The sequence below is a fragment of the Scyliorhinus torazame genome, chromosome 26, assembly GCF_047496885.1.
Source record: "Scyliorhinus torazame isolate Kashiwa2021f chromosome 26, sScyTor2.1, whole genome shotgun sequence".
NCBI lineage: Eukaryota > Metazoa > Chordata > Chondrichthyes > Carcharhiniformes > Scyliorhinidae > Scyliorhinus > Scyliorhinus torazame.
Genome location: NC_092732.1, coordinates 18036836 through 18055718, shown reverse-complemented (window position 1 = coordinate 18055718; position 18883 = coordinate 18036836). Strand labels below are relative to the sequence as shown.

At 42.9% G+C, this 18883-nt stretch overlaps 1 protein-coding gene across 2 annotated transcripts in view; it reads right to left on the bottom strand.

Annotated features, from left to right (window-relative positions):
• LOC140402907 (phospholipase A2 inhibitor and Ly6/PLAUR domain-containing protein-like) overlaps positions 1–18557 on the bottom strand; it is a 58055-nt gene extending 39498 nt beyond the window's left edge. Inside the window, exons 1-2 of one of the 2 annotated variants that reach the window (XM_072490543.1) lie at positions 18395–18557; positions 8082–8192 (exon numbers count right to left, since the gene is read on the bottom strand). In XM_072490543.1, the coding sequence (XP_072346644.1) occupies positions 8082–8192; positions 18395–18458 (175 nt within the window). In that variant the 5' untranslated portion in view covers positions 18459–18557. Of the gene's footprint in view, positions 1–8081; positions 8193–9273; positions 9399–18394 lie in introns of those variants that run through there. The other variant, XM_072490544.1, reaches the window with a different exon arrangement.
• Positions 18558–18883: the final 326 nt, after the last annotated feature.

Below are 18883 nucleotides of genomic sequence, written 5' to 3'. Positions count from 1 at the left end.
TGAGGGGAGATAGATATAGGACAGATGTCAGAGGTAGTTTCTTTACTCAGAGAGTAGTAAGGGCGTGGAATGCCCTGCCTGCAACAGTGGTGGACTCGCCAACACTAAGGGCATTCAAATGGCCATTGGATAGACATATGGACGATAAGGGAATAGTGTAGATGGGCTTAAGAGTGGTTTCACAGGTCGGCGCAACATCGAGGGCCGAAGGGCCTGTACTGCGCTGTAATGTTCTATGTTATGTGTTCTATCCACCGTGCTGCCCAAACAGTCAGTTTAGCTACTTTCTTCTGTTCTACTCTTTTTCCATTAAAACTCTTCTCCTTTTCCTGGAAAATCGCTTTTGCACTGAAACAGAAACTATCCCATATTTAACAGATCACTTCGTTGTTTGTTCTGCTGTCAATTTTTCTAAGGCTGCCTTTTCCTGCATCAGTTTTTAAAAGCTCTTGTCCAAAACTGCCCATAGTGTTGGGTGGGGTTGTTGGGTTATGGGGATAGGTTGCTCTTTCCAAGAGCCGGTGCAGACTCGATGGGCCGAATGGCCTCCTTCTGCACTGTAAATTCTATGAACATCTTTTACGTTCATCATTGCACTCCCGAAGCTGCCGCAGACACCTGGCAATAGCAATCAGTTTCACTAACTTTGCTTTTCTACTTCCTAAACCATCTCTGGCAACATCCTTTTGTTTCTCTCTGGAATCGCCGAGACTCGGCAGTGGTGTTTCGGCATCATTGACCTCTGCGGGCCTCTCAAGGACGTCTCTGTTCCTGACTTGCACATTCAGTCTGACATTCTGATCGCTCGCGTTTGTTTGACACGTTCCAAATTTAAAACACAACCCACTTATTTGCTCAACATTCAAAATTTAAATCAAGATAAGTAAAGACTCACTTGCTTACTCAATTTGAACAAACTGACACACCTGTCTCACATGTATTAAATTTGTACCCTGGCCTTGGCATGGAGCATTTACCCGTTTAACTTCCAGCTCAGTCTGGGCTCACAAGATCAAGGTTGTTTCGGACTCTGGAATTAAATATTGTATTTCTTTCCGAGCCCACCCAGAGAGAACGCCAATATGTGATCATCTGGTCTGTGAATTGTCTCAAGATGTCAAAAAGTCACGTTTCAAACAAACACTCCACAATTAACTCACGATTTGTTCACTAAACTTTCATCAAATGCACTATGTATTCACATTTTATGCTATGGAAATTATCACAATTTGCCCCAAGACTCACAGCTTCAGACATAAGTAGATATTACAGCTTTGAACGGAATTGGCCAAATTCTTCTCGGTGGTCTCTTCCGTTTACTGGGACTTCACCGAGTGCGCGGCATGTGCGTCCTTGGCCCTATAGGTTAATGTTGAAGAACAATCTTTGATGCATGATTCTTGTACTCTTCTCACCTGTGTCATATAGACAGGTCAAACTCGTGTTCCAATTTGAGCTGCCGGATGACGTCTTTCGTCTAACCACAGGTTCATTTTCAGACATTGTTCTCCATTATTCAGACATGTAGAATGTTCATCGTTTATGATTTTGAACTTTGAAACATACGTTCATAAGTTAATAAGATATAGGAGCAGAATGAGGCCATTCGGCCTATCGAGTCTTCCACCATTCTGTCATGGCTGATATGTTCCTCATCTGCCACCCACAATGCAACAGACCAAGAGCTAGATTATGAAATCAGCCAGAGCATTTCCTCCCACGAACACATGACCCAGGAGGGGGATTAGGCAATTTTGCCTCCCGGGCCTAAATACCCTCAATGTGATCAAAGCTGATCCCATCCTGGCCGCAACACCACAGTCCTGTCCATTCTCCATAACGCTTCAACGCATTAGCAACTAAAAATCTGTCTAACTCCTCCTTAAATTTACTGATTGCCCCTGCACCCACGCACTCTTAGGTAGCGAATTCCACAGATTCACAACCAGTTGGGAGCAGTAGTTTTTCCTCAACACTGTTTCAAATTGGCTTCCTCATATTCTAAGATAACGACCTCTTGTTCTAGAATGCCCCACAAGAGGAAGCATCAGCTCCACGTCTACTTTATCCATACCTTTTAGCTTTTTGTATACCTCAATTGGTTCTCCCGTCGTTCTTCAAAACGCGAGAGAGTACCGGCCTAAACTGTACAATCCCTCGTCATACGACAAGCCCTTCATCTCTGGAATCAATCTAGTGAACCTCCTTTGAACTGGCTCCAATGCCACAACATTTCTCTTCACAAATGGGGACCAAAACTGTGCGTAATTCTCCAGGTGAGTTCTTACCAATGCCTTCTTTAGTTGCAGCAGCACATCCTCAACTTTATACTCAATTACCTTTGCTATAAATGCCAACATTCCATGTGTTTTTTTTATTATATGCTGCACCAGCATGCTTGTTTTCTGTGACTCATGCATGAAGACACACATGACCCTCTGAATCGGCGCATCGCGAAGTCTCTCCCCATTTAGATAATAAGTGGCCTTTTCATTTCTTCGACCTAAATGCATGACTTCACACTTATCTACATTAAACTCCATCTGTTACATATTTGCCCACTCTCCAAACCTATTTTTGTCCATTTGAAATGTTCTTATTTCCTCATTGCAACTTACTGTCCACCTATTTTTGTGCTATTTGCTAATTTGTCTTTATAACCTTCTATCCCTGTATCTAAGTCGTCAATGTAGATTTGTAACTAGCTGGGGCCCAATGACCGAACCCTGTGGCACCCCATTTGTCCAGACTCTCTGCCTCCTGTCAGCCATCCAGACTTCTATCGAAGCTAATCACTTACCCCTAATCCCATGTGATCTCACATTGCGAATTAGCCTTCTGTGTGGCGCCTTATCAAAACGCCTTCCGGATGCCCAGATAGACATCTACAGGATCCCCATTATCTACTTTGCATGTTACATCTTCGTAGAACTCCTCAAGCAAATTAGTCAAACCTGAGTTTCCCATCATAAAACCATGCTGACTCGGATGGATATCGCGTTTACTTTCCAAATGTCCTGATATCATGTCCCTAATAATTGATTCTAACAATTTTCCAACAATAGACGTGAAACTAACTATCTGTAATTTCCCACATATTACCTTCCTCCCTTTTTCAACAAGGGCGTCACGTTAGCATTTTCCAATCCACTGGAACCTTTCCTGTGTCCATGGAACTTTGTAACGAATGGATCCACAATCTCTGATGACACTACCTTTAATACTCTAGGATGTAGGCCATCAAGCCCTGGGGACTTGTCGGTCCTCAGTTCCAAGAGTTTGTTGAGTACCGTCTCCCTATTTGTGCTGATTCTTCCAAGTTCCACCCTTTCTATTAACTGTGATTTGCCCGTTCCTATAGCAATGGTACTGGTGGCCCCCGCCGTGAAAATTGAGGCAAAGTATTGATTTAGCATCTCTGCCATTTCGGTGTTCCCCACTATTATTTGACCAGTTTCATCTTTCAAGGAGCAAATATTCACCTGAGCGACTCCCTTACCTTATATGTACCTGTAGAAGTGTTTACTATCCTTTTTGATAGTGTGTGCAAGTTTTTTTTCGTAATTTTCCTTCGCTCTTTCTTATTACTTTTTTAGTATTCCTTAACTTTGAAAGTGTCCCAATCTTCCAGCCTGCCACTGGCCTTTGCATCCTGAAATAACTTAGTATTTGTCTTTATTATGTCCTTGACCTTGTTTAGCCATGGATGTTGTTTACCCCTTATCCCATATTTCGTCCTCACGGGGATGTATTTTAGTTGTGAGGAATTTAATATCGCCTCAAACAACCCTTACTGCTCATGAGCTGTCCTATATTTTAGCCTTCCTGTCCTGTCTATGTGGGCCAAATCTGACCTTATGCCGATGTAATTTCCTTTGTTTAATTTCAGAACACTAGTGTGGGACTCCACTTTCTCGCCTCCATACTGAAACTTGAATTCTATCATACTATGGTCACTTATCTATGTGGTCCTTAATTAATCCCTCCTCATTACAAAATTCTAAATCAACAGGAGCCTCCTCCTTGGTTGGTTCCCCCACATACTGTTCCAGGAAACAGTCTCTAATGAGTTCAATGAGCTCTGCCTGCAGGCTACCTTTGGCAATTCGATTCCTCCAGTCTATGTGCATATTAAAATCACCCATTATTATTGCCGTACATTTCTTGCAACGCCCCAGTATTTCCTGTTGGATAGGGATAAAGGTTGAGGCTCCTGAAACCGTCACTCGTAGTCACACGAACCGGTCACTGATCACTGGCCGAATTTAAGTTAGTTATTCTAAGGGTTCTTATGCTTCCTAGAATACAGTGTCCAAGTACCTCTCCCCCTCCTGGGTGTGTCGCAAAGTCCGAAGGGCTGACTTCAGTTCATTAACTCTGAGACGGAATTCCTCAGGAACTAACGGTTAATACAGATGAGCTCACTCGGAATCATAATGGAGCCACGAGATCCAACATCATTCACAAACAAGACGTCACTTGAAACTCATGTCTTTTTTATTTAATTCCTTCTTAATTTTGTTTTCAACCCCTAATTATTTATTTTAAGAACTGTTTTTTGAAAATCTCTCCTCATTACCTCTGTCTGAAATCAATTTATAAACTTCAATAAAGCGGGTTTTCAAACATAATACAGTTTCCCTATTAGCCAATAGAATGACAGCCTTCCTATGATCCTTTGTGTCCTTTGTTTTTCTTCCCAGCTGGACCTCTGTCAGTTTCAGTGAGAGACAATAATTCCTTGTCTTTCCGAGTTACAATCTGTGTAATTACCAGTCAGTTGTTTCCCTCTCCGCTGCGGTGTCTGGAACTCCTCTCTCCGACTTTTCTCCCTGGAGACTTACCAGTCACTTCTCCACCTTGCAGCGTCAACTGCTATTTTCACATTCTCTCAGTTCCATATAACTCCCAGTTTTCACCCAACTCCAAAATACGCTCTCACTCAGCCAAAGGAGCACTTCCCAGTGTCCAAGTGAAGACAAGCAGCACTGGGAACAGCTGTTTACATCGGTTTCAAATCGCACGGTTGCATAGTGGTTAGCTCTGTTGGTTCATAGCTCCAGGGTGCCAGGTTCGATTAACAGCTTTGGTCACTGACTATGTGGAGTCTGCACGTGCTCCCCTAGTCTGCGTGGGTTTCCTCCGAGTGTTCCGGTTCTCTCCCACAGTCATAAGATGTGCAGCTTAGGTGGATTGGCCATGAAAAATTACCCTTATTGTCCAAAAAAAACGGTTTGGTGGGATTTCTGGGTCACGGGTATAGGGTAGAGATGTGGGTTTAAAAAACTAGGGTGCTCTTTCCAAGGGCTGGTACAGACTCAATGGGCCGAATTGCCTCCTTCTGCACTGTAAATTCTATAATTCAATGATCACAATGCCTTCAAACTGGTTTGAACCAGATGAAGCATTAACCAACCAAAATTTACAGTTGAAGCTGACTCCTGTTTCAGGAATGCTACTAACTAGAGGGCAGCTTTCAATTACCCAACTAAATAGCTAAGTTACCCAATTAAAGAAATAATTGAGCGATCCTGAAAGCAAGTATGATTAGTACTTGCCCCTTTGTATCTCCCCACTCGACCTCCCAGCTTTTACCCAACTGCAAAATTCATTCTCGCACAACGAAAGCAGCACTCCCCAGTGCAGAATGGAAACATAAAACGTTGTTTCTAATGATCATGGAACAGCAGCCTGTCTGTGCTTAACACCCGAAGATATGTCAACATTTAAACAATAGCCTGAGGCTGAAATCAAACATGGCATCTCCAGGAGCACCAAAGTTGAGCCAAATCCACATTCGCTGTGACCATAAGCCACAAACCCCATTAAAACCTCCATCCCAGTAAAGGCCCAGTAACGCATTGACCTATCAAACCATCGACATAGTTTACGCACAACATCAGGACAATGGGCCAAACAATCAACAACCAATCAGGTCAATCCGAAAGTAGTTACCACATAATGCGAGGCAAAACCTAGTCAAGATTGGTCACGCCTATAAGCCATCCTAGCAACTATAATATGGTGGAACAAGATAAGAATTCAGTTTTGTTTTTAAGGAAATAATGGGGTGCAGTCCAGTTGCCGCAGTCCAGGAAGATTCAAACGTAGTTACTCAGGTGCATCGAGATCAAGGCTGAGAAACAAGAAGCCGACATCAGCAACGGAAACCTCGCCAGAGAATCACCGAAGGAACACACCCCGACTGACCTCCAGCACAGCCAAACGCTTCAACGACATTCGGTACCCGGTTCCTCCAACCAACAAAGCCAAGGTGAAACGAAACCGCATTTTGAAGCATTTGTCCAGATCACAGTGGTGAGCATAGATTCTGACACCCCAAGCCCCAATCCAGTCAGTCAGGAGAGGTGTTGTTTTTTTTATTTTGTGTGTTCCTTCTTTCTCCCTCATCCAATTTGTTTTATTGTAGTGTAAGTTTGGCGATTTCACCTTGTTTGAAATAAAACCTATTTTTGCCCTTGCATTAGAACCCTTATTCACTCTGCGAATAAGTCCCCAGTACAGAACCAGGGGTATGAGCGCCTAAGAAACGAAACGATATTCCAGAGGCTAACAATGAGTCGTGGGACCGCAGACTCTCGCAGCAGAGCCCAGTTACGTCATTGTGGTCACAGATGCCAGCTCGGAGTTCCTGGTTGTTGCATTCTGCGAACCTTTGATCAGTACATTGCAAACTCTCCATAAATAGAGAAAGTCCATTATAAGTTAACCAAAATCTCGCAACATACCTGTAGTCAGTCATTTTAGCACCAACAGGGCCTTATCGCTACACTATCCCTCAGCAACATTCCTTGGAACAACAATTTGGATTGATTGCAGCTGAAATGACTCTTACACCAGTCAGCTATTGGTATTTTCAAATTTCATTTTCTTTCAGCAGAGACTCTGAGAAAACCACCTGTCTGCTTGGCCATTCTGAAATCAGGGTGCTTTGAGCTTGTCCATTGTTCCAGTCAGGTCTTACTTTGACAAGACCGAATTTTGTTTTCACATGCCCTCGACATATGGGACAATCAGCCCCCCGGAAGACAGCACAATGCGCCCAGAATGCAGTCGAACAACACTGGGTCACGGATAGAGGGATACAACATGCATGTATTGGCTTTCAAGATAGTAGAGAAGGCTAGGATCATGGTGCTTTCTGTGCTCTGAACTTTAGTGTTCATTCGTAAGCGAACGTACATCCATGACTTTTGGATCAATCAACATTCAGGAGACCCACATTATTCAGTCGCCTGCTGCCCACTCCCTATAACCTCAGAACCTACTTATCAATTTATTTTTCAAACCAATTGCCAGATTCGGCCTACGTTCGACATTGTAGAGTGATGAAATTATACATCATTAGATTGATCGATTACTTCACTGTTTCAGTTCTAACTCATGACGCGGCTAGTCAATGAGTTCCACTCAGACAACTCCCGTGGCCCCGCATGCACAACAACGCAGGCTACTCCCACGCTGTAATAAAAATAATAATAATAGTAATAGCAATCTTTATTATTGTGACAAGTAGGCTCATATGAACACTGCAATGAAGTTACTGTGAAAACCCCTAGTCGCCACATTCCGGCGCCTGTTCTGGCACACAAAGGGATAATTCAGAATGTCCAATTCACCCTTTTAAGTAGTTTTCCTTTTAATTTCATACCCAATTGATAACAGGCATATATTCTTTGTACTGTTGCTGTGCCACTCTGGGAAGCGTCTTCAAAATTGACATAATGCCCTGCCCTACCCCCCAAAAAAATCCTCTTACCGTTGGTTTATTGGCTCAAAACACATTTATTTTGAGAACTTTCTGGCATTGCAAATACATTGTTGTGATGTATGTAATCTAGTAACTCTAAAACACTTCCGATATCACGGCAACATGTGGCACTGAGACACTTTATATTAATAGAATGTATAAATCCCCACTTATCGTCATTTTGTTGTTCACAATTACTTTCGATGGTGAGCAGTTTAGAATGGGGACGCGTTTCTGCATTCACTAACAGCGCCTGTAATGTTCACGATTTGTACACTACATAAAACGTTTTTTATTGCAGTTTCATTACCGGTAGCTCGTGTGATCGAAATGGTCTGGCAGCTGGTGTCCGAAGGTGCACAGATTACATCAGAAGATTGACATGTGCTTCCAGAACCTTTCAAACAGACAATAGGTCGCACTGCAGAATGAGAATACAGGGAAAAGTCAGTCATTTTCTGAAATTCAATGTGTGGCGCTTCAGTGGGCTGGTTCTATCCATTTTCCTTGCAGTATCCGAAACGTTCATAACACAGACCTACGACAGCTGATCACATGATAAACGTATAAATCGTACCACAATTTCCAGAGAAATCTGATCACATTATTAAATTAGTAATTGATTGTTTTCGCTCAGAACTTTCGAAGACTGGTCAAATGCCATCTCCACACCAAAAGGCCCAACATTAACTGCACGGTAGCACAATTGCAAGCACAGTTGCTTCACAGCCCCAGGGTGCCAGGTTCGATTTCCAAGAGCCGGTGAAGACTCGATGGGCCGAACGGCCTCCTTCCGCACTGTAAATTCTATGATTACTTCATACAGAATTCTATTATTTCATTGAGTGCTTTAGTTTACAAACAATAAATACATACGTTGGTACCAATAAATTGATGTAATTTGAATTACCCATAAAGCAAGTCAGTAAAACAGTCCTTTTAGCTAATTCCAGTGTTATCAATTTAGACGTGCTTCGGAACAGCCCTTTCATCGAACCACATCAATTTATTTCTCCCTTATGTCGTCCACTCATTCCTCAGATACAAGTGACATGAAGGTGTGAATGTTCGAGGAGACTTGTGAGCAGGCCAGATGCCAGCACAGATCTACCGCAACGAATCTTCATGCAATGATAAGGTGGTGAAAGAGGTGAAATAATATTAAAATCTTGTAGTAGTATTGATGCCTTTACTTCCATTCTCTGTTGGGTTTCGTCAACACAAGTTTTCTTTCCTCTGGAAGAGGTGGTTTAAATTTATACTCTAATTTTGACAAGACAATTAATATTGGACTGGACAAAGCTGAGGGTAGATGCATATCAATTCGTTGACAATCTATTTGAAAAATGCACCTGGCGTCATTCTGCGTGCTTGGCCGTCATGCACGTGGCTTGCAGATCCTACATTACATGTTTTAAAAAACTGTAGCTAGTCAATCTAGTCAATCTAGCTAGTCAATCAGGATCAAACACATTCAGAACGTTAACTAAAAGAAACGTTACCTTCAGTTGCATAATTGCAGACGATGGCAATAACAATCAAGAACTTCATATTTGTTCGCTTTTCTGCGCTTCCCAACTATCTGCTCTGTCTCTTTGGAAAGCTGCCTGCTTTCTGTATTCTGTCGAGTGGAAGGCAACTCTGCTTAGGTGAATGCAGTGCACATTATATACTAACAGGTTGGTCTGACACATCCGATGACACACAGCATATAGCTCTGTTCAACATTCCTGTCATTTTTCACCTTAACGTGAATAAGACTTGGTCACAGACACCTGCATTTCGCAATGATATTGCTTCCGTAATATGTATGGAAATGTGAGAACATTCTGTAGAAATGTGTTGAGTTGTTATTGTTGACAGTACAACAGGAACAAAGCAAAAATAAAGCAAACTATAATATGTCAAAACAGACATCAGCGGATATGTTTAATGCCGTGTCTTTATGGCGATATTGACATTTGGGATAGATTTTACAATGTGTGATGATATGGCTCGTAAGCAGGAGAAGATCCGGTGGTTATGGGGAGTGATCAGTTGAGTAAATTTCCACTGCATTTATGACCAACAAATCAGTGGATCCACACGAGGAAACAGATTACTGTAAGGGTCTCGATTTTGTACCTCCTGCTTATTCCTTGATACTCCTTTGTTTGATTGTTACAGTCACATTTTTGATCCATGGGTGATAAATGGACATATTTCTTTACGGCAAGCAGCCTATATCTTTAATTAAAGCAGACGAATCCAGAAGGATGTGCTGGTTTAAACTCTAGTTTCATACTGGTCGGCACCAGGGATAGAGATAAGTTAAGAATCCGTTTTAGTGATTGACTGGTGGCCAATAAAATGACCCAGAGGACTGTGTTATGCCGAGTAACAGGTAGTGATTTGACTTTATCGCACTGCTCTACTTTTCAGAGTCCCAAGGTTTCAGTTTGTTCCTGGCAGTACCGGGAAAACTCTTGCTACCCTCTCCCCTGCATACTTCTCCAGGGAAGAAATGGGAAGCACGGTAGTACAGTGGTTAGCACGATGGCTTCACAGGTCCAGGGACCCAGGTTCGATTGCTGGCTTGGGTCACTATCTGTGTGGAGTCTGCACACAGTCCCTGTGTCTGCGTGAGTATTCTCCGGGTCTCCCGGTTTCCTCCCACAAGTCCCGAAAGACGTGCAGTTTGGTGAATTAGACATTCTGAAGTCTCCCCCTGTGTACCCGAACATACGCCAGAAAGTGGCGACTAAGGGCATTTCACAACTTCATTGCAGTGTTAATGTAAGTCTACTTGTGACAAGAAAGATTACTAATATTATTATCCGTGTTTCTGAATGGACAGAGGGCTTGGCTGCATGTGTTTGAGGGGGACCGTTACAGACTGTGCAAACAATGTTCGGAACCAACTGTTTATCTCTCAAGAAGGCTTGCGACTACTGCATCAGCCAACCTACAGTGAACATGAATTAATCTATCAATTTACAGAGAACATTACAGGCTGCAACAGAAAATTTAATGTGCAAGTTTATTGTGGAGCAAAGTGTACTATAACCCATTATCTGAAACAAAGACTCTGCCTTTCACTAATGGTTTTTACCCTTTTCCACTGTTCTGTGTTTTTCTGTCGTGTGTGTGTTTGTAGAGGGTGGGGGAAGCTATTAGGTAACAGTTAACCAGTTGTCTGTTCTGCATATTTCATTATAGTTCTTTTTATAAATAAACATTTATCTTGTTTGCATTTACAAGCATGGTCACAGTTATAATTGGGCAGCCGAGGGCCAAAAATCTCGGGAATTTTTGCATGGTAAATTCTCCGATTCAAGTTAGCAATAATAGCCATGATAAATAATTCAAATGAAACTTTATGAGTTATGTTACCTGAAGGGGCAACATTCCTCAGAGATTCAGAGTGATACAATTTTCGGGATTTTGCAATCTCAAAACCTCACTGAACACACACGATCAACAGAGGAGACCGTTTAAAACAAGTAAGAGTTCAAATATTAACACAAAAGTGCATTCCTGTTCATAAGTTCAAAGGTTGATAAGGTTGATCTAGGAGCAGAATTAGGCTACTCGGCCCATCGAGACCGCTCGACCTTACAATCATGGATAATATGTTCCTCGCCTATCACCTCCAATGCTACAGACCAGGCGCTGGATTCATGTGAGTCACAGTATTTAGTTGAGCGAACAAGATGTAATGGTGAAATCTGGAATTAGACACTAGGATGGTGGGCGGCAACGCTCAGAGAGAGAGAGGCAGATGCAGGGTAAAAAAGCTGGAGTAAAACTTGGACTGCGGGAGATATCCTCCTGAAACCGTCAGTAAAATGATTTCAAATGTCTTCCCAAATCAAATCGACCTCCTATTTAATTCGAGCGCCGTGAACGCAATAACTATTCTTCAGTCATAAACATTTACTTGGAGAAGATGAGCACTTTATTTGCCGCCTTACTCTGTTCTTTAAATTTCATTATTTTTTGCAATATGATGAATGCTGCATTGCAGGATTCACTGTGGGTATTTTGGACAGAGCAGGATCCCATAAGTAATACGATCAGATTCAGAAGAGACTGCTAACTTCATCATATCCAATCAGACTGCAATAATACAACTTTCATGTTTCTTGCAGGACCGGAAGTATGGCTCAATTCCCAATTGGAACTAAAGTTGTTTTTTAAAGCAGCGATTAATTTGTTGCTTCCTATTTGAATTTAAAACCGAAAACAGTTCCAGGAATTCATCTGAAAATCAGTTTTTTTGCAAAGTTTTAAATGAGGGGTTACTTCGCACTCGCACCCTGCTCCATAAATATTTATCCATGTCAGTCTCCTCATCTCTGTCCGTAATGGTTTACCCTGAATCCTCCGACTGTGACCCTTGGTTCTGGACACACCCTGCATCTGGAACCTTCCCTGCATCTACCCTGCCTACTCTTGATGGCATTTTATAAGTCTCTATGAGATCCCCCCTCATTCGTCTGAACTCCGGCGAGAACAATCCTAACCCAGTCAATCTCTCCTTATATGACAGCCCTGCCATTCCTGGAATCAGTTTGGTAAACCTTCGCTGCCCTCGCGTGAGAGCAAGAACATTTATCCTCAGAAAATGTTTTGGAATAGCAATCTTCTGTCTTTACTTGTTGCAAATGCTGTTGGTATGCAATTAGTGCTGTGTTGTAACTTCGACCGGTTGACACCTCATTCTTAGGCATGCCTAGTGTTGCTTCTGGCATGCGTTCCATTTCGTTATTGTATGTGATTGACTGACTGTTTCTGTATGTGTGCTTGTATATATATATATATCTGTGTATTGCAGATGGTGGAAGATTAAAAACACCATGTATTTCTTCCTGCTGATATTTGTAGGAGCTTATTAAAATTATCTGCAGCATTTCAATAAATACAACTCTGAGTGTGCTTACTTTATAAAATATTTCAGCAATAAATGTGTTACTCGTCCGTGCGACGAAGTGAACTGATCAGTACGACAATATTTTGTCCTGCGAGTAACGATAATGATGCTGAAAATGAGATATTCGGACAATTGTGTTTCAATCCATCTATCCATTTTTCTTACTTCTCTCTCTCTGTTATCGCCCTCTCTAGTTCATTGTCTGTTTCTCAAATACACACTATCATACTCACATCATACAGGCAACATGCACTCAAACACACACAGATACAAAGACAAACAGAAGCATCTATGTACACAACCAAATGGACACACTCGCAGACACACATTGAAAAACAGAATTTTTCTCCAATGAGCTTCGAAAAAAAAAATATGCCAAACCACGGATGACAGTAAATATATTGATAGTTTTCTAATCCTAATTATCGCATTTTCTCTAGCGTTTTGTACTTTTCAACATGAGGTACAGTTTCAAACGTGGTATCTGCAGTTAGTAAAACAACTTCAAGATTGCTGTGAAAATCGAAATTTGTAAGAATTAGAAATATTTTTCAGCAATCCCTAAAATCCTTGCATCTTTACCCTTGATGGCGTGCAGAAAAGATGCACGAGGGTATTGCCTGGGCAATAAGATATTCGTTCGATACTGGGCCCATAAATGCTCACAACAATCCAAATGGAGTCTGACCAGAGCCTTATACAGCTTCAATACACCCCTGGTCTTGTATTCTAGCCCTCTCGACATCAATACTAACGTGGCATGTCCTTCCTTACTGATAACTGAACGTACATGTTAACCTTAAGAGAATCTTGAAAAAGGACACCCAAGTCCCTTTGTGTTACTCATTTCCCAAGCATTTCCCCATTTAGAAAATAGTCTACGCCTCCAGTCACAGAACATAGAACAGTACAGCACAGAAAAGGCCCTTCGGCCATCGATGTTGTGCCGAACATTGTCCGAAACCAAGATCAAGCTACCCCACTCCCTGTCATTCTGGTGTGCTCCATGTGCCTATCCAATTATCGCATTGAAAGTTCCTGGAGTGTCCGACTCCACTATCACAGCACGCAGTCCATTCAACACCCTACCACCCTCTGAGTAAAGAACCTACCTCGGACATCCCTCCTGTATCTCGACCCAGAAACTTATAGTTATGCCTCCTTGTAACAGCTTCTTGTTCAAGGAACAGGTACTACGTATCCTTTATACGTGTGCCCCTGTCAGGCATGGAAGAGATGGTCGAGTGAGGGAACCATGGTTGACATGAGAGGTTGAATGTCTTGTTAACAGGAAGAAGGATACTTATGTAAGGCTGAGGAAACAAAGTTCAGACAGGGCGCTGGAGGGATACAAGATAGCCAGGAGGGAACTGAAGAAAGGGATTAGGAGAGCTAAGAGAGGGCATGACACATCTTTGGCAGGTAGAATCAAGGAAAACCCCAAGGTCTTTTACACATATATGAGAACTATGAGAAGGACTAGAGCGAGGGTAGGTCCGATCAAGGACAGTAGCGGGAGATTGTGTATTGAGTCTGAAGAGATAGGAGAGGTCTTGAACGAGTACTTTCCTTCAGTATTTACAAATGAGAGGGGCCATATTTATGGAGAGAACAGTGTGAAACAGACTGGTAAGCTCAAGGAAATACTTGTTCGGAAGGAAGATGTGTTGGGCATTATGAAAAACTTGAGGATGGACAAGACCACCGGGCCTGATGGGGTATATCCAAGAATTCTATGGAAAGCAAGAGATGAAATTGCAGATCCGTTGGCAATGATCTTTTCGTCCTCACTGTCAACAGGGGTGGTACCAGGGGATTGGAGTGTGGCGAATGTCGTGCCCCTATTCAATAAAGGGAAGAGGGATAACCCTGGGAATCACAGGCCAGTTAGTCTTACTTCGGTGGCATGCAAAGTAATGGAAACGGCACTGAAGGATAGGATTTCTGAGTATCTGGAAAGACACTGGTTGATTAGGGATAGTCAGCACGGATTTGTGAGGGGTAGGTCTTGCCTTACAAGTCTTATTGAATTCTTTCAGGAGGTGACCAAGCATCTGGATGAAGATAAAGCAGTGGGTGTAGTGTACATGGATTTTAGTAAGGCATGTGATAAGGTTTCCCATGGTAGGCCTATGCAGAAAGTAAGGAGGCATGGGATAGTGGAAAATAGGGCCAGTTGGATAACGAACTGGCTAACCGATAGAAGTCAGAGAATGGTGGTGGATGGCAAATATTCAGCCTGGATCCCAGTTACCAGTGGCGTACCGCAGGGATCAGTTCTGGGTCCTCTGCTGTTTGTGATTTTCATTACTGACTTGGATGAGGGAGCTGAAGGATGGGTCAGTAAATTTGCAGACGATACGAAGATTGGTGGAGTTGTGGATAGTGAGGAGGGCTGTTGTTGTCTGCAAAGATACATAGATAGGATGCAGAACTGGGCTGAGAAGTGGCAGATGAAGTTTAACCCTGAAAAGTGTGAGGTCGTCCATTTTGGAAGGACAAATATGAATACGGAATACAGGGTTAACGGTAGGGCTGTTGGCAATGTGGAGGAGCAGAGAGATATTGGGGCCCATGTGCATAGATATTTGAAAGTTGCCTCTCAAGTGGATAGAGCTGTGAAGGCCTATGGTGTGCAAGCGTGCATTAACAGGAGGATTGGATTTAAGAGCCGTGAGGCGATGATGCAGTTGTACAAAACCTTGGTAAGGCCACATTTGGAGTACTGCTGTGTGCAGTTATGGTCGCCTCATTTTAGGAAGGATGTGGAAGCTTTGGAAAAGGTGCAAAGGAGATTTACCAGGATGTTGCCTGTAATGCAGAATAGTTTTTACGAGGAAAAAATGAGGGTGCTAGGCCTTTTCTCATTAGAACTGAGAAGGATGAGGGGCGACTTGATAGAGGTTGATAAAGTGATCAGCGGAATAGATAGAGTAGACAGTCAGAGAAGTTTTTCCCGGGTGAAACAAACCATTACAAGGGGACATAACTTTAAGGTGAATGGTGGAAGATATAGGGGGGATGTCAGTGGTATGTCCTTTACCCAGAAAGTAGTGGGGGCATGGAATGCATTGCCTGCGGAAGTAGTTGAGTCGGAAACATTAGGGACGTCCATGCGGCTGTTGGATAGGTACATGGATTACGGTAGAATGGTATCGTGTAGATTAATTTGTTCTTAAGGGCAGCACGGTAGCATTGTGGATAGCACAATTGCTTCACAGCTCCAGGGTCCCAGGTTCGATTCCGGCTTGGTTGACTGTGCGGTGTCTGCACATCCTCCCTGTGTGTGCTTGGGTTTCCTCAGGGTGCTCCGGTTTCCTCCCACAGTCCAAATATGTGCAGGTAAGGTGGATTGGCCATGATAAATTGCCCTTAGTGTCCAAAATTGCCCTTAGTGTTGTGGGGATAGGGTGGAGGTGTTGACCTTGGGTAGAGTTCTCTTTCCAAGAGCCGATGCAGACTCGATGGGCCGAATGGCCTCCTTCTGCACTGTAAATGCTATGGTCTATGAACATCAAAACCCCACGGCGCTAATAGGGTGCACGCAGGCATCCTTTGACAAAAACAGTTCGAGTCAAACTGATAATGTCCTCCACAATTCACAAAAATAATGTGTGGAGACAGATGTGGACAACACGATTAAAATGGGTTACAATCCAAAGGTAAAATAAAATATATCGGACTGGTGGGGAGTGTAAGAACAATAAACACAGATATCCATTGAATTCACATAATTACTACAGTGAAGAAAGAGTCCATTCTCCACATCAGGTCTGCATTGACCCTCTGAAATAACACCATTCTTCGGCCTAATCCCCCGCCTTGTCTCCGCAACCCCAAACTCCCACCGAATTAAAAAGTTCCAGAGAGAGATTATTCCACACTTTGAGCATCATAATAAATTGTTAACATAGCAATTATATGTTTCATGTATTCTATACTTTTATTGCAATGGCCAGGGATAGGTTACCCACGCAGCCTGAAATAAACACTCAATCATTTATGTTACGGATTAAATGTTGCTTGCACAACATGTTCCCAGGAGCAGCCCTGCAGAAGTAATTTGGGAACGTTTATTCAGCGATCGTGTGTGATTGCTCAGGAGATCAAATGCCTGATGATTCACATTCTGTTCGAGTAGAGCAATTTTGCGTGAGAGGGGGAGGTGAGAATGAGGAACAGATTGCGTATGGTTGTTAACGTCAGAACCTTCCAAGGAAATAAGACGGGTTTTTTTTCCATTGCACTGTTTAATCCCACTCGACCTTTCTTCATAGCTACCAGGATGTTGCCAGATATGGAGGGTGCTAGCTATGAAGAAAGGTTGAGTAGATTAGGAGGTTGAGGTTGAGGGTGGACCTGATTGAGGTCTACAAAATTATGAGAGGTATGGACAGGGTGGATAGCAACTAGCTTTTTCCAAGAGTGAGGGTGTCAATTACAAGGGGTCACGATTTCAAGGTGAGAGGGGGGCAAGTTTAAGGGAGATGTGCGCGGAAAGATTTTTTACGCAGAAGGTGGTGGGTACCTGGAACGCTTTGCCAGCGGAGGTGGTAGAGGCGGGCACAATAGCATCATTTAAGATGCATCTAGACAGATATGTGAACGGGCGGGGAACAGAGGGAAGTAGATCCTTGGAAAATAAGTGACAGGTTTAGATAAAGGATCTGGGTCGGCGCAGGCTGGGTGGGCCGAAGGGCCTGTTCCTGTGCTGTAATTGTCTTTGTTCTTTGTTCTTTGTCCTTTACATTCCTCGGAATAATGGGCTATTGCAGGCAGTGGATACCAGACTATAGAGAGATGGACGCAGCACTGTGCAAGGCTAGCCTACAGGACGTCCCTTCAGTTGTTGCCTGGATCCCAGAGAGGGAGCAAGCATTTCGTAATTTCAAAGAACCCATGAGTAAATCGAACCTCGAAGAATTTGTCTTTATTATGATTTCCACGGCACTGAGAAGTCGAAATATGTCCAAATTACCATGTCAAATATCAGGATATATATGAGGTGGAATAAATGCGTACTTTCTGGAACTGTCAAAGCGATCATTCAATCATGGTGAATTTGCCTACAACCTGCTTTCAGCATTTTGCTGAGAACTTAACTTCATAAAGCTATCCTCGGCTTTCTAAGTCCATGGCACAGACGTGCAAACTGCAATCATAAGGCAGCAGACATATGGGAACACCATCACCTGTAAGGTCCCCTCCAAGCCCCGCAGCACCCAAATTGGAAATGTGTCACCGTGCCTTCGCTGCAGCTGGGTCAAAGTACTGGAAATTCGTCCCTACGAGCACATTGAGCTCATTTATGCCTCAGGAACATCGATCCAATGGATAAAAACTACGCCGCCCCTCCCCTCTACATGCTCCTCCATTAAAATAGTTCTTTGTTTCCTTTCAAATTGAGAGTACCCAATTCATTGTTTTCCAATTAAGGGGCCAATCCACCTAACCTGCACATTTTTGTATTGTGTGGGTGGAATCCGCGCAGAAACTGGGATAATGTGCAAACTCCACACGGACAGTGACATAGGGCCGGGATCTAACCTGGTTGCTCAGCTGACCACTGGGCCACTGTGATGCCCTTTCCATTAAAATAGTTGCCCACACACACTTAGAGAAACATTGTGACACAGATTGGAGATAGCATGGAGCAAAATATATGTTTTCTCTGTACATTGTGACAACGGACATAAATGAAATTTGCCTACCTGTGTTACCACTGTAAAAATGCAACGTTCCCGTCTCATAAGGGACCGAATTTTGAAGCACCATTGCAGACTTCGACCTGACACAGCAGCGGCCATTCTTCTCTGCTGTCCGACTAATGCTCTAGGGCGAACAATCCTGTGATTTGTTTGATTGAGTGGAAGCTTGTCATCTACAATTAATCGTATGGCAAGATCTGCGCTTAATAATGATGTGTCCATCTTTCGTTAAACAGACAAAATATTGCAATGTAAATTGACAATTGTGAAAGATGTGTGATGCCAGGAGCACTGTGCTGATAGAATATGGATATATCTTGCGATCGATGGCACTATGGCAAACTTGGAAGATGTCTACTTTTCCACACTCACAAATAACTATTCCTTTGATCGTCCACCTTCATCCTCTGCTTCCTTGACAAGTTTAAACACTTTCCATCTCAGACATCTGGATTTGCTCGCAAATTATCGTTGATCCGGCAGTGAAATTTT